General features: G+C 41.3%; 1 protein-coding gene across 4 annotated transcripts in view; it reads left to right on the top strand.

Moving 5' to 3' along the window:
* Positions 1-13,649, top strand: part of NPHP4 (nephrocystin 4) — a 175,953-nt gene that overhangs the window by 91,369 nt on the left and 70,935 nt on the right. For all 4 annotated transcript variants that reach the window (XM_072156210.1, XM_072156209.1, XM_072156212.1 and 1 more), the window contains exon 13: positions 345-470. In XM_072156210.1, coding sequence (XP_072012311.1) covers positions 345-470 — 126 coding nt within the window. The remainder of the gene's footprint in view (positions 1-344; positions 471-13,649) is intronic.

The following is a 13,649-nucleotide window of genomic DNA, read 5'->3' as shown; positions in this document are numbered from 1 at the left end:
CTGTGCAGGAGCACTTCCCCCACCACTGTGTTCTGAAACTATCTCTGCTGCTGTTAAATTACAGCAGACAGAGGGAGGGGGGATGTGCTGAAGGAGCAGAAGGGGAGGGGATACAATTTAAGCTACAGGAAAGAACGGCTCTGGTAATGCCCCCCAGAGTGCTTCTGCTCATTTGCATAGTTTTAAAAGTTGATTTTAGAAGGGAAGAGGTCATGGATAACTAGTAACATTGCTGTATGTGTAAGTGCCCCTGGTTTATCATGCTGGTAGATTTCCTTTAAGTAGTCTTATGTTTGTTGCAGCTTTATGAATCTTACTGAGATATGATTGTTTTATTATTGCAGTTATCCATGTCCCAGCTGACCACATCTTCTCGTTACCCAACCATAAGTCACTCATCTAAAATCTCTCTCCAGCATGTCCCCAGCCAGCTCATGCCTTCACCCATGGCCTATCATTTGTCTCATGCGGTAGGTATTCATGACAGTAATAAAAGTGCTGCTTTCACATCCTTAGGATATTCATGCTGGGCTGTTGTCTGGGGTGTTTTATATTTATAGGGATCCTGTAAGTGGGACCAAACCTTGGGCTTTATGGACTTTTGGATAAGTGTACAAAATACCACTTTAAGAACACAGTAACCTAACAAAATATATATCTACTTATTTTATACAACTGGTATCTGCTCAGATCAACATTAAAACCAGACTTGTACACTGCAGCTTCAGTGCGCATGTGTTAGTGCATGTGCAGGAAGTGCATGCTGCACTCATTGTAAACTACATGAAGACTACACACTAAGGGTGCGGTCACACGTCGTGTTTTTGCATATTTACAATGCATTTGGCTGGTTTGAATCTGTTTTTAAAGGTATTCCCTACCCACAGGATAGGGAGATCGGGGATCTTGTGTTCACCAATGAATGGAGCTGCAGGACAAATATGCATCCTGCCGCTCCATTCAATACTATGCTGAACACTGTGCTCACCTATCTCTGTCACTCCCAATCACTGTCTAAGTGAGTGCTAGAGATAGCGCTGTGCTCAGCAGTTTCCGACAATGCCATACTGTTAAACGAATAAATGGCAACAAAAGTTCTGTTCTCCATATTGCTGGGCACCCCATTCTCTGTGGTGGTCCAAACACTGTGGATGGGGAATAACTTGAAAACTTGGTACAACCGGTTTAAGGGAAAAGTTCCACTCATTTACCGGGAGAACACCACTAGGACAACCCCTTTTCATTTAAACATTAGGAAATGCTGGGGCTTTCCTCTTCTGGGGCTCCCCTTCTATGTGCCAGAGCAGACAGTATAGATGGCCAGTATAGATGAACCTTCCTATACGTGTGTATCCTAATCCTGTGATTTTTCAGTCATGAGGTTCTCCCTGACAAATATGAATGTTGCACAACAATCATGGTAATCCACATATTGCACGAGTTTATGGTAGTCCTATCGGGCTTGACATTGATGTACAGGGTAACTACCTATAGGTGTTTTTAGGGAGACAGTTTTCTTCAGTTTTAGGGGGAGCTAATTTTCATACCTCAAGGAGTTTTGTCGGTAACACGCCCTATACCACAGTGTCTTGTATGTGGCCAGATGTCGGGTTAGGACAACCTCTCTGCTCTCCAATCCTTCAGCTGTTCTCCAAATGTTCTCCTATAATGCTGATATTTCCCTGTGAATCTAATAAATGTAAATTGCATGTGATCTTCCCCATCTTTGCAGCACAGAAGTGCTGCACATTACTTACTCCTTGTTGAAGTCTTGACCCGGGGCTGAGGTGAAGACGTGGGGGGCATTCAGCAGTCTGAAAGGGTTTTCTGGTAGACCTTACACGATTCTGTGGCACCTGAATAATTTACTTACATACCGAAACAACTAATGGTACATTGTAAATTCAGCGCATATGCACTGCCGCTATAGCTTCCGGCTCACTGACCTTCAGCACTCACAGATGCAGTCCTTGTACCAATATCACATACACAATAAGCTTTAATGGAGTCTTCTCTGCACAGCCCTGCACTTACATTAACACTTCACAACTCACACTGATGGAAGGTAACATACCATGGACTGAATATATTGTTAAAGGGGTTGTCCATTGTCATTATGATTAAAAGGTTTTGCTCCTTTCTAATATACTTTTTTTTGTAAGAGTTTAATAATCTCAGATTGAAGTCTTGGAATGGGTCCAGTTTAAAGGAAATCAACCTTCAAAATCAAGCGTGATCAAATGTAAAATTATTCTAATGAGCCAGTAAGGCATATAAAAGCACTGACAATATAAACCCTACAAATCACAGATGTATCACGCAGAGGCAAGGGGGACAGAATAGGAACCCCATGCGTATCGCCACTGGCAGCTTCCTCTGATGCCCATAAGTTTTTCATACTTTGTTGTACAGAACGTGTAATTTTTTTGCGGGACGAGCTTTTATACCATTATGCCCTTTCAGACACATGGGCCTTTTTTTCCTCACCACTGGGAATAATTGTTATTGTATTTTGATAGATCAGACATTTTAAGACATGGGGATACTTAACATGTTTGATAATGTTTGTTTTTTTTCCTTTCTAGGGAATGGGGGTGAATTTAACATTTAGGTCTTTAGTTCTTTTTTTCCAGTAACTTTTTAAACACTTATTTTAGGCCCCCTAGGGTACTTGAACCCTAGGGGGCCTGAACTCTCACACATTATATTGCAATACCGTTGCCTCCAGCAGGGTCTAGTGAAGATTTCTCTTTGACAAGCCTCAGAGTCCTAGTTTTAACCCCTAGGCGCACCACGACGTTATACTACGTCCCCGGGGCTAGATGCTTAGCGCACCGGGACGTAGTATAACGTCCAGCTTCTGGGACCGGCTCACGAACGGAGCCGGTACCAGAAGCAGCGGCTGTCAGCTGTCTATCACAGCTGACACCGCGCTGTAACACCCGCGATCGGAGCCGACTCCGATCGCGGGTGTTAACCCCTTACATGCCGCAGTCAAGCATGACCGCGGCGTGTAAGGGTGTTCCTGCTGTGGATCGGATCCCCCGTGCCGCTTACCGGGGGATCCGATCCTCTTCCGGGCAGCTCCGAGGCAGCCAGATCCCTTCCGGGTCTGACTGCAAACTGTCTGAGCATGCGCAAGCATGCTCAGACAGTTTACACTGCTCTACAATAAAATAGTATTGTAGAGCAGTGTATTGGACTTAAACCAGTGATCAGAGCATCACTGGTTTAAGTTCAAGTATGTATAAGTAAAAAAAATGCAAAAACAGTTAACACTACACATTATAATAAATAAAAAATAAATACATAAAATATAAGCCCCTAAAATGTCACTTTCCCATAAAAAAACTTAATAAAGTATAAAAAACATAAAAACACAAAAAAACCCCGCATATTTGGTATTGCCGCGTCCGTAACAATCTGCATAATAAAACAGAATTGTTACTGGACCTGCACGGTAAACGCCGGAGGAAAAAAACGCAAAAAACGTTCCGAAAAAAGATAATTTTTAATTAATACCCTATAAAAAATGCTCTAAAAAGTGATTTAAAAAATTTTATGCACTCTAAAATAAGCCCACTAAAAAGAACAACTGTTCTCGCAAAAAATAAGCCCCTAACAAGATTTGTCAGCCAAAAAATAAAAAAGTTATGCATATAAAAAGATGGTGATGCTAAAATGAATAAGATTTTCTCCAAATTAGTTTTTATTCAGTACAATTGAATAAAATACACAAAACCCCCACATATTTGGTATCCCTGCGTCCGTAACAATCTGTATAATAAAACAGAATCGTTATTAGATCCGCAAAGTGAACCCCGTAAAAAACAACCTAAAAAAACTCTCTCTGAAAAAGATGATTTTTTATTAATGCCCTTTAAAAATGCTCTAAAAAAAGTGATTTTAAAAAGTTACGCAATCTAAAATAAGACCACTAAAAAGAGCAATCATTCTCGCATAAAATAAGCCCTTAAACAGATTTGTGAGGTGAAAAATAAAAAAGTTATACATATGAAAGACGGTGATGCTAAAATTAACAACAATTTTGCCAAATTACTTTTTATTCAGTAAAAATGGTAAAAAATTAAAAATATATATAAATGAAGTATTTTCATAATCGTGGCGACCCATAGAATAAAAATAATATACTATTTTTATGGTATGGTTAACGGCCAAAAAAAAAACACATAAAAATTTTCCTAAAAATTGATGATTTTAATTTCCTCCACCAACAAAGAGTTAATTAAATCTCACCAATTAGCTATAGAGGCTCCAAAATTATGTATTAGAAAAGTGCATCTCATGTGGCAAAAGAAATGAGCCCCTATAGGTCCACATTAAAAAAAATAAAAAAATTATAGCCTGTACAATGTGACATAGCAAATCTGATCTGGATGGCGCATCCTTCCCTTCTATGCCCGGCCGTGCGCCCTTACAGCAGGTTACCAGCACATATGGGGTATCCGTGTACTCGGGAGAAATTGGGTATCAAACTTTGTGGAGCCTTTTTTCATTTAATCCATTTTAAATGTTTAATTTTCCACCCAAAATGAGTGTATTGTGAAAAAATATTACAATTTGCAGACTCCACCTCCGTTTTGTTTTAACCCCTATAAAACACGTAAAGGGTTAACAAACTTCTTAAAAGTAGTTTTTCATACGTTGAGGGGTGTAGTTTCCACAATGGGGTAATTTATGAGTCTCGCTATTATTTAGGCCTCTCAGTGTCAATTAGAAGTTGAGCAGGTCCATCTAAGTACGGGTTTTGGCGATTTTACAAAAAATGTGAAAAATGGCACCCAAATTCTGAGCCTCATAACATTCTAGTAAAATATGTGGAATCTTAAAAAACCATGCCAACATAAAGCAGACATTTGGGAAATGTAAGTTATGAATTTATTTGGGTGCTTTGACTATCTGCATCAAAAGTAGAGAATTTAGAACGTTGAAAATAAAGAATTTTTCAAAATTTTTGCCAAATTTAGTTTTTTTTTCATAACTAAACGCAAAAGATTTCATCCAAATTTTTAAACTAATTTGAAGTACAATGTGTCACGAGAAAACAATCTCAAAATCCCCTGGATATCTCATAGCGTTCCCACGCTATAACCACTTATAGTGACACAGGCCAGATTTGAAAAATGGGGCCGCGTCCTTTAGGCCAAAATAGGCTGAGTCCCCTAGGGGTTAATAGCAATGGATCGCTGCTCCCTATGATATCATGAAGTGGGTGGTGCAATAAAGTGCCAGCACCCATTGTGAGAGATAGCAATGGGTGTTTGCTGCATAATGCCGTAAACAACCACTAAGTATTTATGGGGCTCAGCTGGTGAGCCCTTTCCATACAACCTTAACCACACCATGATATTCTGTCATGTGCCACTAAGGTGTTCACATGTGACTGTAGTGATCTCCCATATAGAGAGTCTAGTCACCTCCAGTCACAGATACCACAAGATAGACCCTTGTTCTCAGGATGTTCTAGGCAGACTCCCAATACTGAGCATCAGTCCACATTCAGTATAAATTGACCAAGACACAAATACCAAATGACTCAAGTTCTGCCCAAACTTTTATAACTTATATAATTGACCAGGGGGCAATGTCTCTATGCAAATAATGTACCTTCAACATGTTACAGTAAATAAATTAGCACTCGTTACTTGTTCTACTGTATTTGTGATTTTGTAACTGTTTATTATTAGACGGTTGTTCCACATCCTGACATTTGTTATAGTCATCATGAAAACAAACAAGTGACCCAATAGTCACAGAAATAATCATTACCTGATGTTTGTATCTCAATGTAAAAGATACTGGATGCTGTAAGGGGACAGGTTCTTTTAAGGTTGGGCATTTTTATATATGTACTAAACAGGCTTCCGAAACACGCCGTCAGAGGGCTTGTTACACATTCCCCTCTGCAGACTTTGTGTTACATAGCATCTGAACAAAGTATTAGGTTTGCATCCCTGGAGATCTGTGTTATCATACATTTGTTTGAGATGTTAGTAGCAGCAGGACTGTGAATTAGGCATTTATATTCTAGGATTGTAGCCGGACTTAGAACACTCTGGTGTGTGAGATCTCTTCACTGAACTAAACAGCCACTCCCCTGTACCATCACAATACTTCAGCAGATGCTCAGCGGGAGGAGCTGTGCTGTGTTCTGTTAAGAGATCTCACAAGTCCAGCTACAATCCTGGAAAATAAATGTATTTTTCACAGTCCAGCTCTCGAGGGCTGCTAACTTACACTGTCTTTACTTTAACATGGTCAATGGACATATTTCATTGAAGAATTAACCCTCTATTAGTAGATTAACACCCCCCCCCCCCCAAGAACTTCATCCTAATTTGCATACTTCTTGATGAGGGTGATCGCTGAGCAGCACAATTGCTCCGTGTGTGTGTTTCCTGCATGGCTTGTCTGATTGGGGAAGCCTCAATTAAAGCCAACAGGATGCCTACACAAATGGTCCACTGACCAGCAACCAACGCACACATCAATAGGGCACGCAGGACTGTTTTTGTGATGCTCTAAGCACCCCATGTTCAGGTAAGAAATCTCTATTGGTCTATTTATATTTATTGCATAAGGTTATTGCTTGTGAGGTGACTTATGGCAATTTCTATGATTTATTTGGCTTAGATTGCCTGGACACTGTCGCGATCCGTTACATTCTGCTCGCATTATTGCTATGAGATTTAGTGGTAAGGGTTTTTTCTACACTCACCGGCCACTTTATTAGGTACACCTGTCCAACTGCTCGTTAACACTTAATTTCTAATCAGCCAATCACATGGCGGCAACTCAGTGCATTTAGGCATGTAGACATGGTCAAGACAATCTCCTGCAGTTCAAACTGAGCATCAGTATGGGGAAGAAAGGTGATTTGAGTGCCTTTGAACGTGGCATGGTTGTTGGTGCCAGAAGGGCTGGTCTGAGTATTTCAGAAACTGCTGATCTACTGAGATTTTCACGCACAACCATCTCTAGGGTTTACAGAGAATGGTCCAAAAAAGAAAAACCATCCAGTGAGTGGCAGTTCTGTGGGCGCAAATGCCTTGTTGATGCCAGAGGTCAGAGGAGAATGGGCAGACTGGTTCGAGCTGATAGAAAGGCAGCAGTGACTCAAATCGCCACCCGATACAACCAAGGTAGGCAGAAGAGCATCTCTGAACGCACAGTACGTCGAACTTTGAGGCAGATGGGCTACAGCAGCAGAAGACCACACCGGGTGCCACTCCTTTCAGCTAAGAACAGGAAACTGAGGCTACAATTTGCACAAGCTCATCGAAATTGGACAGTAGAAGATTGGAAAAACGTTGTCTGGTCAGATGAGTCTCGATTTCTGCTGCGACATTCGGATGGTAGGGTCAGAATTTGGCGTCAACAACATGAAAGCATGGATCCATCCTGCCTTGTATCAACGGTTCAGGCTGGTGGTGGTGGTGTCATGGTGTGGGGAATATTTTCTTGGCACTCTTTGGGCCCCTTGGTACCAATTGAGCATCATTGCAATGCCACAGCGTACCTGAGTATTGTTGCTGACCATGTACCCAACATCTGATGGCTACTTTCAGCAGGATAATGCGCCATGTCATAAAGCTGGAATCATCTCAGACTGGTTTCTTGAACATGACAATGAGTTCACTGTACTCAAATGGCCTCCACAGTCACCAGATCTCAATCCAATAGAGCATCTTTGGGATGTGGTGGAACGGGAGATTCGCATCATGGATGTGCAGCCGACAAATCTGCGGCAACTGTGTGATGCCATCGTGTCAATATGGACCAAAATCTCTGAGGAATGCTTCCAGCACCTTGTTGAATCTATGCCACGAAGAATTGAGGCAGTTCTGAAGGCAAAAGGGGGTCAACCCGTTACTAGCATGGTGTACCTAATAAAGTGGCCGTTGAGTGTATGTCTCTACTTTTGTTTATTGGACTCAGATGACAATGGTTTGAATCTATTTTAAAGTATTATATTCCTTTGTATATTTAATACGTCATGTATCATACCCCTGATGAGCCTTTGTAGGCGAAACATGGCGTGTAGGGTACATATTGACCTCGTGCTATCACTTCTGGGCTTCTCTCTTCATCTTGGGCTGCGACTGCGGTACAACAGACCCAGATCTCGTGATCACCGGGCCCCTCTCCGATCAGCAACGTGTATGTTGCAGGAGAGCCCCTTTAAGTCGGTTCTACCTGTATATCTGAGCTTCACAACCAAACAGAGCCATGTATAATGTACAACACTGTGCTTGGTGATCAGTGATGAGACCACAGTGCTGGTCCTAATGCTGCAGCCCCTTCACCATCTTATTGGTCGTGATGCAAAGTGTCGCCCCCCACATGGATTAATAAAACAGTCATGTCAGAGGGTTATATGTATGTTAACCTACTTAATGTATCTACTGTTCACATCTCATAGCAAAGATGCAAATAAAGGGTGAACCAAATGAGCACCCATAATAAACTGAGAATATACAGAAAATACACCCTTGGCATGGGATACTGTTTCCTGCAATGGGAGAGAAGATATTTCAGATCTCCTTATTGAATGTCCAATTGTCACATGACAAGGGCACTTTAAAGGAATAAAAAGGGTATAAATCAATGGCCAGGTCCAGTATGATTTACTGTATGTCAATGGTGAATAAAACCTCTCTGTCCATTGTACATAGAGTAACCTAGTCTTCCATTTAACCACATTTCTACCTTCTCTGGAAACCATTTCCAAAGATCATATGAGGAGACACTTGAGAGCATTTGGTTTAATTATACATAACTCACATGGCTGAATAGAAGTGGCATGTCATTCACTTAACTTAATGGAATTGTCTTAGAGCTCATTGCCGGCGAGGAAAATGTACTGTTCAGAGGTCTTTGTGTATATACAAGGCCTGACAGACGCAAACCTCATTATAGTCTTATATGATGTGCAGGACAAATGCCACAAATAAAACTCCAGTGTTACAAAAGAAAACTCCTCCTGAGCTATAATGACTTTACGTAAAAGTCTACAAACTTGCATGAACTTTTGTCCCAGGCGTATGCAATGTGCTTTTCTGAGATAACAATATTAATGGCCTCACAATGAAGGAAATAAAGCACCTCCGCAGTCTTTTATTTAGTGATCAAGTAAGAGCCCATGCATTGCCACCAACAAGCATCTCAGCGTCTATACTAGTTGTGTCACCTACCCCAAAATGCAACTGGTGTACTGCTTGAGCACTAATATGTAGAAAAAAAACCTGAAGATTTTATAAAAATAAAGGTCATGCTGTATTTTGGTTTTTTTTAGACTTTTTTTTTTGATCATCAAATCATTTGCATGTTGCCTTTGTCATGCATCCAAGTAATTCCAGTGCATTTTAATAGTTTCTTTCACACTATCTGGCAGTCAGTGGTGGGTGCTTGGGGGAGGGGGGTAGATCAAACAGCACAAGTAGTTTTCTCCTTAGTCCCTCCTTCTCACTCATTGCTCTCCTCCTCACTCAATGCATTTACATGACAAAGGTATTTTTGAAATCAACATGCCAAAGGTTATTGGAACCTGTCATCATGTAAAAGTTATCTTCCTGGTGACGGGATCCCTTTAAACTAGCTATGTATAGTATTTGCATGGCACCTCTTCCAGTAATTGCTTATTATCAATTCTATACACATTATCAGCCTATACATTAGGCTTGTGGTTCTGTAAGCTCATAAACCAGAGGCACAGGCAGTTGTTAATGTATTTATTAATTTGAATGTCAATATCTCCAGTACTCTATCTCACAGAACCACAATGGTTCTGGGTACTATAGGCTTCAGAAGTGACACTCCCTGATATAAAGTTATATACTTTATTTATTATTTGAAGGTTTTTTATAGGTAAATGTGAGAGATTTCATATAAAGAAGGGAATTCTACAAAGGAGAATTCATACCTCATCTCATGGAATATGTAGTTTCATGGGGTAAAACCTTTAAAAAAATATATTATATTTACTATAATCACCTGCTTCTGTGATAAAAAAAAAAACATATGCTTCAGTGGCGTAACAATAGCCGTAGCAGCCGTAGCGGTTGCTACGGGGCCCGGGCGGCACAGGGGCCCGGGATGAAAAGCCAAGATGGGACCGCCCTTGTACAGTCATACGGACCCCTGTGCCGTCCCTCTGTCCCTGTCTGCCCACCTTATCTGCAGGACGCCGGACTTGGCCTCTTCATTTGTCACTCAGCCCGCCCACTTCTTTTGGCGCGACCGCCCCGACGGCTCCAGCAGCCCTCCAGCCTAGTCCCCCACGGTAGCCCGCCCAAGTCTGCTTTCGGCCGCTTGGCCTACTCCTTCTGCGGCCGCCCGGCTAACTTGTCCATCTGTGCCACAGTCTCTTCACGGCTGCCCGGCCAGACCTGCGGCCTAATCCATCGGCGGCCGCCCGGCCGTACCGATGCTTCTGCGGCCTCCAGGCTGGCCTTGTCAATCTGCGGCCCAGCCTCTACACGGCAGCCTGGCCGGTCCACTTCCTCCACGGTTGCCATGCCGGCCGACTCCGTCCGCGCCCGCCGAATGTAAGTCCCTATATATGTAAGATTGATGTATGTATGCATGCTGTATGTGCTATATGTTTGTGCAGTGTGTGCTGTATGTCCCTATGTGCTGTATGTCCCTATGTGCTGTATGTGCCGTATGTGCTGTATGTATATGCTGCACAGTATATACTGTATGTGTGTGTATATTCCATATGTATTTGTGTATATACTGCATGTATATGCAGTATGTGTATACTGTGTGTGTATATGCTGTATATACCGTATGTGTGGTTATATGCTGTATATAGACACATGCATTTAAATAAGTATATGTATATGGTGTATGTGTGTATATGCTGTATGTATATGCATTATGTATGTATACACTGTATATACTGTACGTATGTGTGTGTGTGCTGTATATAGATTCAGTATGTGTATATGGTGTTTCTATAGTGCATGTATGTGTATACACAGTGGGTATATACCATATGTAAAAGAATGTGATGTATGTATATAAATAGTACGTATGAAACTTTGATGCATATAAACTGTATGTATTACTGTATAAATGTATATATGAGTACCTAAATGTGTGCATATGAGTGTATACGTATGTATGTGTGAATGAGTACATAAAAGCGAATGTAGAATGTTATGTGTGTGTCATTGTATAAACGTCTGTGTATGTATAAATATTTTTAAGAGGGAGGGGGGCCCCATGCAGAAATCTGCTATGGGGCCCTGCCTCTCCTAGTTACGCCACTGATATGCTTCAAAAGTTTATATAAGAGATATCCCTGACTTAGAGGACCATCATCTCAAAGAAATTACACACAACTGGCGCTCAACAGTTATTAGTGCCCGAGACCAGTTGATACAAGTTAAGTGGTTGCACCGAGTGTACTTGACCCCTTTGCGGCTACGTCAGATGCGTAGACTCCCCTCGGCTGTGTGTTCTAGGTGCGGAGAGGATACAGGTACTTTCTTTCACATGGTTTGGGAATGCCCGTCCATTCAGGATTATTGGAGGGGCATTCATTCTTACATCAATGAGCGTCTAGGTCTTCCAGGTGTCTGCTCCCCTCAGGTGTGTCTCCTGGGCCTAGTAGGAGACGTCCTCCAAGCAAAATTTGAGAGGGTTTTGTTCCGGCTACTAATGTTTTATGGTAGGAAGGTTATCCTGCTAAATTGGAAGCCTCCTAAGCTCCCCACGTTGGCCAAATGGATATCGCTGATTAATGCGGAACTCCCAATGTACAAACTCGCACTGCTAGAGGTGCTATGGATCGTTTTTCCTCGATCTGGGATGTGTGGGTGACCGCTCAGACTGCTGCGGGAGAGGAGGAGGGATAGCTCTGTGTGTGTGAGGTGTGAATGGGAGAGTGAATGAGTTTCTCCGCCTTTGGGAGAGTGATGCCTTCTGTGACGCAATATACGGGTTTGGTATGGCATTACTGACCGATGTTGTCTCCAATATTGATTTCTTTGTACTGCTAACCCTAACTTCATGATTGTGCCTTATACTTCCCTGAGGCGGATGTTGTTGCCTTTTGTGCATTGTTGTAATTTTGAAAAATGGAAAATAAAATCTTTAAAAAAAAAAAGTTTAGCTGTGTTTTAAAGGGGTATTCCAGGAATATGAACCTCTGATAAAAAAACAATAATGCTATAAATATGTTACTACAATAATACACAGTGTCAACAATCACAAAATAAAGGTTACTTAGTTTGTTTTTATGTTCTGAAAACCTTTATAGGGTTTGTTAAGTAGGCGGAGTCATATCCAAGATGGCCGATACACAGTACTACAAGTCCCATGAGCCTTTAGTATAAGACATGTCTTCCTGACCTTTTACTTATCTTCACAGAGATGTCAGTTATAGCCCCTCCCTCTTCTGCTCCCAGTGGTTTCCAAGGTGATCACCTCACAGAAGGGCCTGCTCTACTCCAGTAATAATAGCTAATAAATCACATTTTTGCATCTACCATTGTTGTCTGTGATTATCATTAGTTCTTCCTGCCAAAGCATGGATGGTGTCAAACAGCAGTGTCCATGTTGCAGTGTCCAAGAAGTCTTACATCCTAGGGTGCGATCACGCGTCACTTTTAATGCATGCGTTTAAAAAGGCATTGGAATAGCTGAAGTGTGATTTGCCTAATTAAACAGCTGTTAACACTTGTTAACACTTAAAACGCAAATGTTAACGCTCGTGTTAATGCATGTGTTAACAGGATGTTAACAAACACATGTGTTAACCGCCATGTTAGCACATGCGTTAACAACGCATTAACGGTTGCATTTTGTGAACACATGTGTTAACTGCTGTTTAATTAGGCAAATCACTCTTCAGCTATTGCAATGCGTTTTTAAACGCATGCGTTAAACATGACTTGTGACCGCACCCCTAAAGTTAGTTTTACACATTAGTGTCCTGCTTAGTACTTTGCATCAATATTAGAAGACCAAAACCAAGAGTCTCTGTTTAGCAATTGCTCTTGCTACTCAGTAGGGGCGCGTTCACACGTTGCGTTTTGACCTACATTTTCATTGCGTTTGAAATGCATTACAACAGCTGAGGAGAGGTGATTTGCCTAATTACATCACTGTTAACATTTACATTTACAAAAACATTAACATGTTCATTTTGTTAACACATGTGTTAACATTGCATTAACAGAAGCAAACAGTAATGTAATTAGGCAAATAAACTCTCAACAGCTGCTCTAATGCATTTCAAACACAATGAAAACGCAACCAAAACGCAACATGTGAACGCTCCCTAAGGATGCTGCCACACGTCACGTCTGTGGACCGCCTTAAAGGAAGTGTTTTCTGTCCATTTAAAATTGCATGCGCTTGGCTACTTTGAACCAGTTTATCTTCATTTCTAGAAGTGTATTAACATACAGCAGCACCTCAGCTTATGAAGATCAATAGGGAATTTTCTCCTATTGTTATGTGCATCCAGTTATTTTCACTACTGTGCTATGGATAGGTGATGTGGATGCATGTGTAGAGTGTATTTGAGTATATGGAATAAGTATGTGTTGAGTTGTGTTCGCATATATGGTAAAACTACATAGAATCATCATGGTTGGGAAGCATTTTGGTGTATA

This window comes from Engystomops pustulosus, chromosome 6 (genome assembly GCF_040894005.1).
Source record: "Engystomops pustulosus chromosome 6, aEngPut4.maternal, whole genome shotgun sequence".
Lineage (NCBI taxonomy): Eukaryota > Metazoa > Chordata > Amphibia > Anura > Leptodactylidae > Engystomops > Engystomops pustulosus.
The sequence above is the reverse complement of the archived record's forward strand: the minus strand, read 5'-3'. Positions and strand labels throughout refer to the sequence as shown.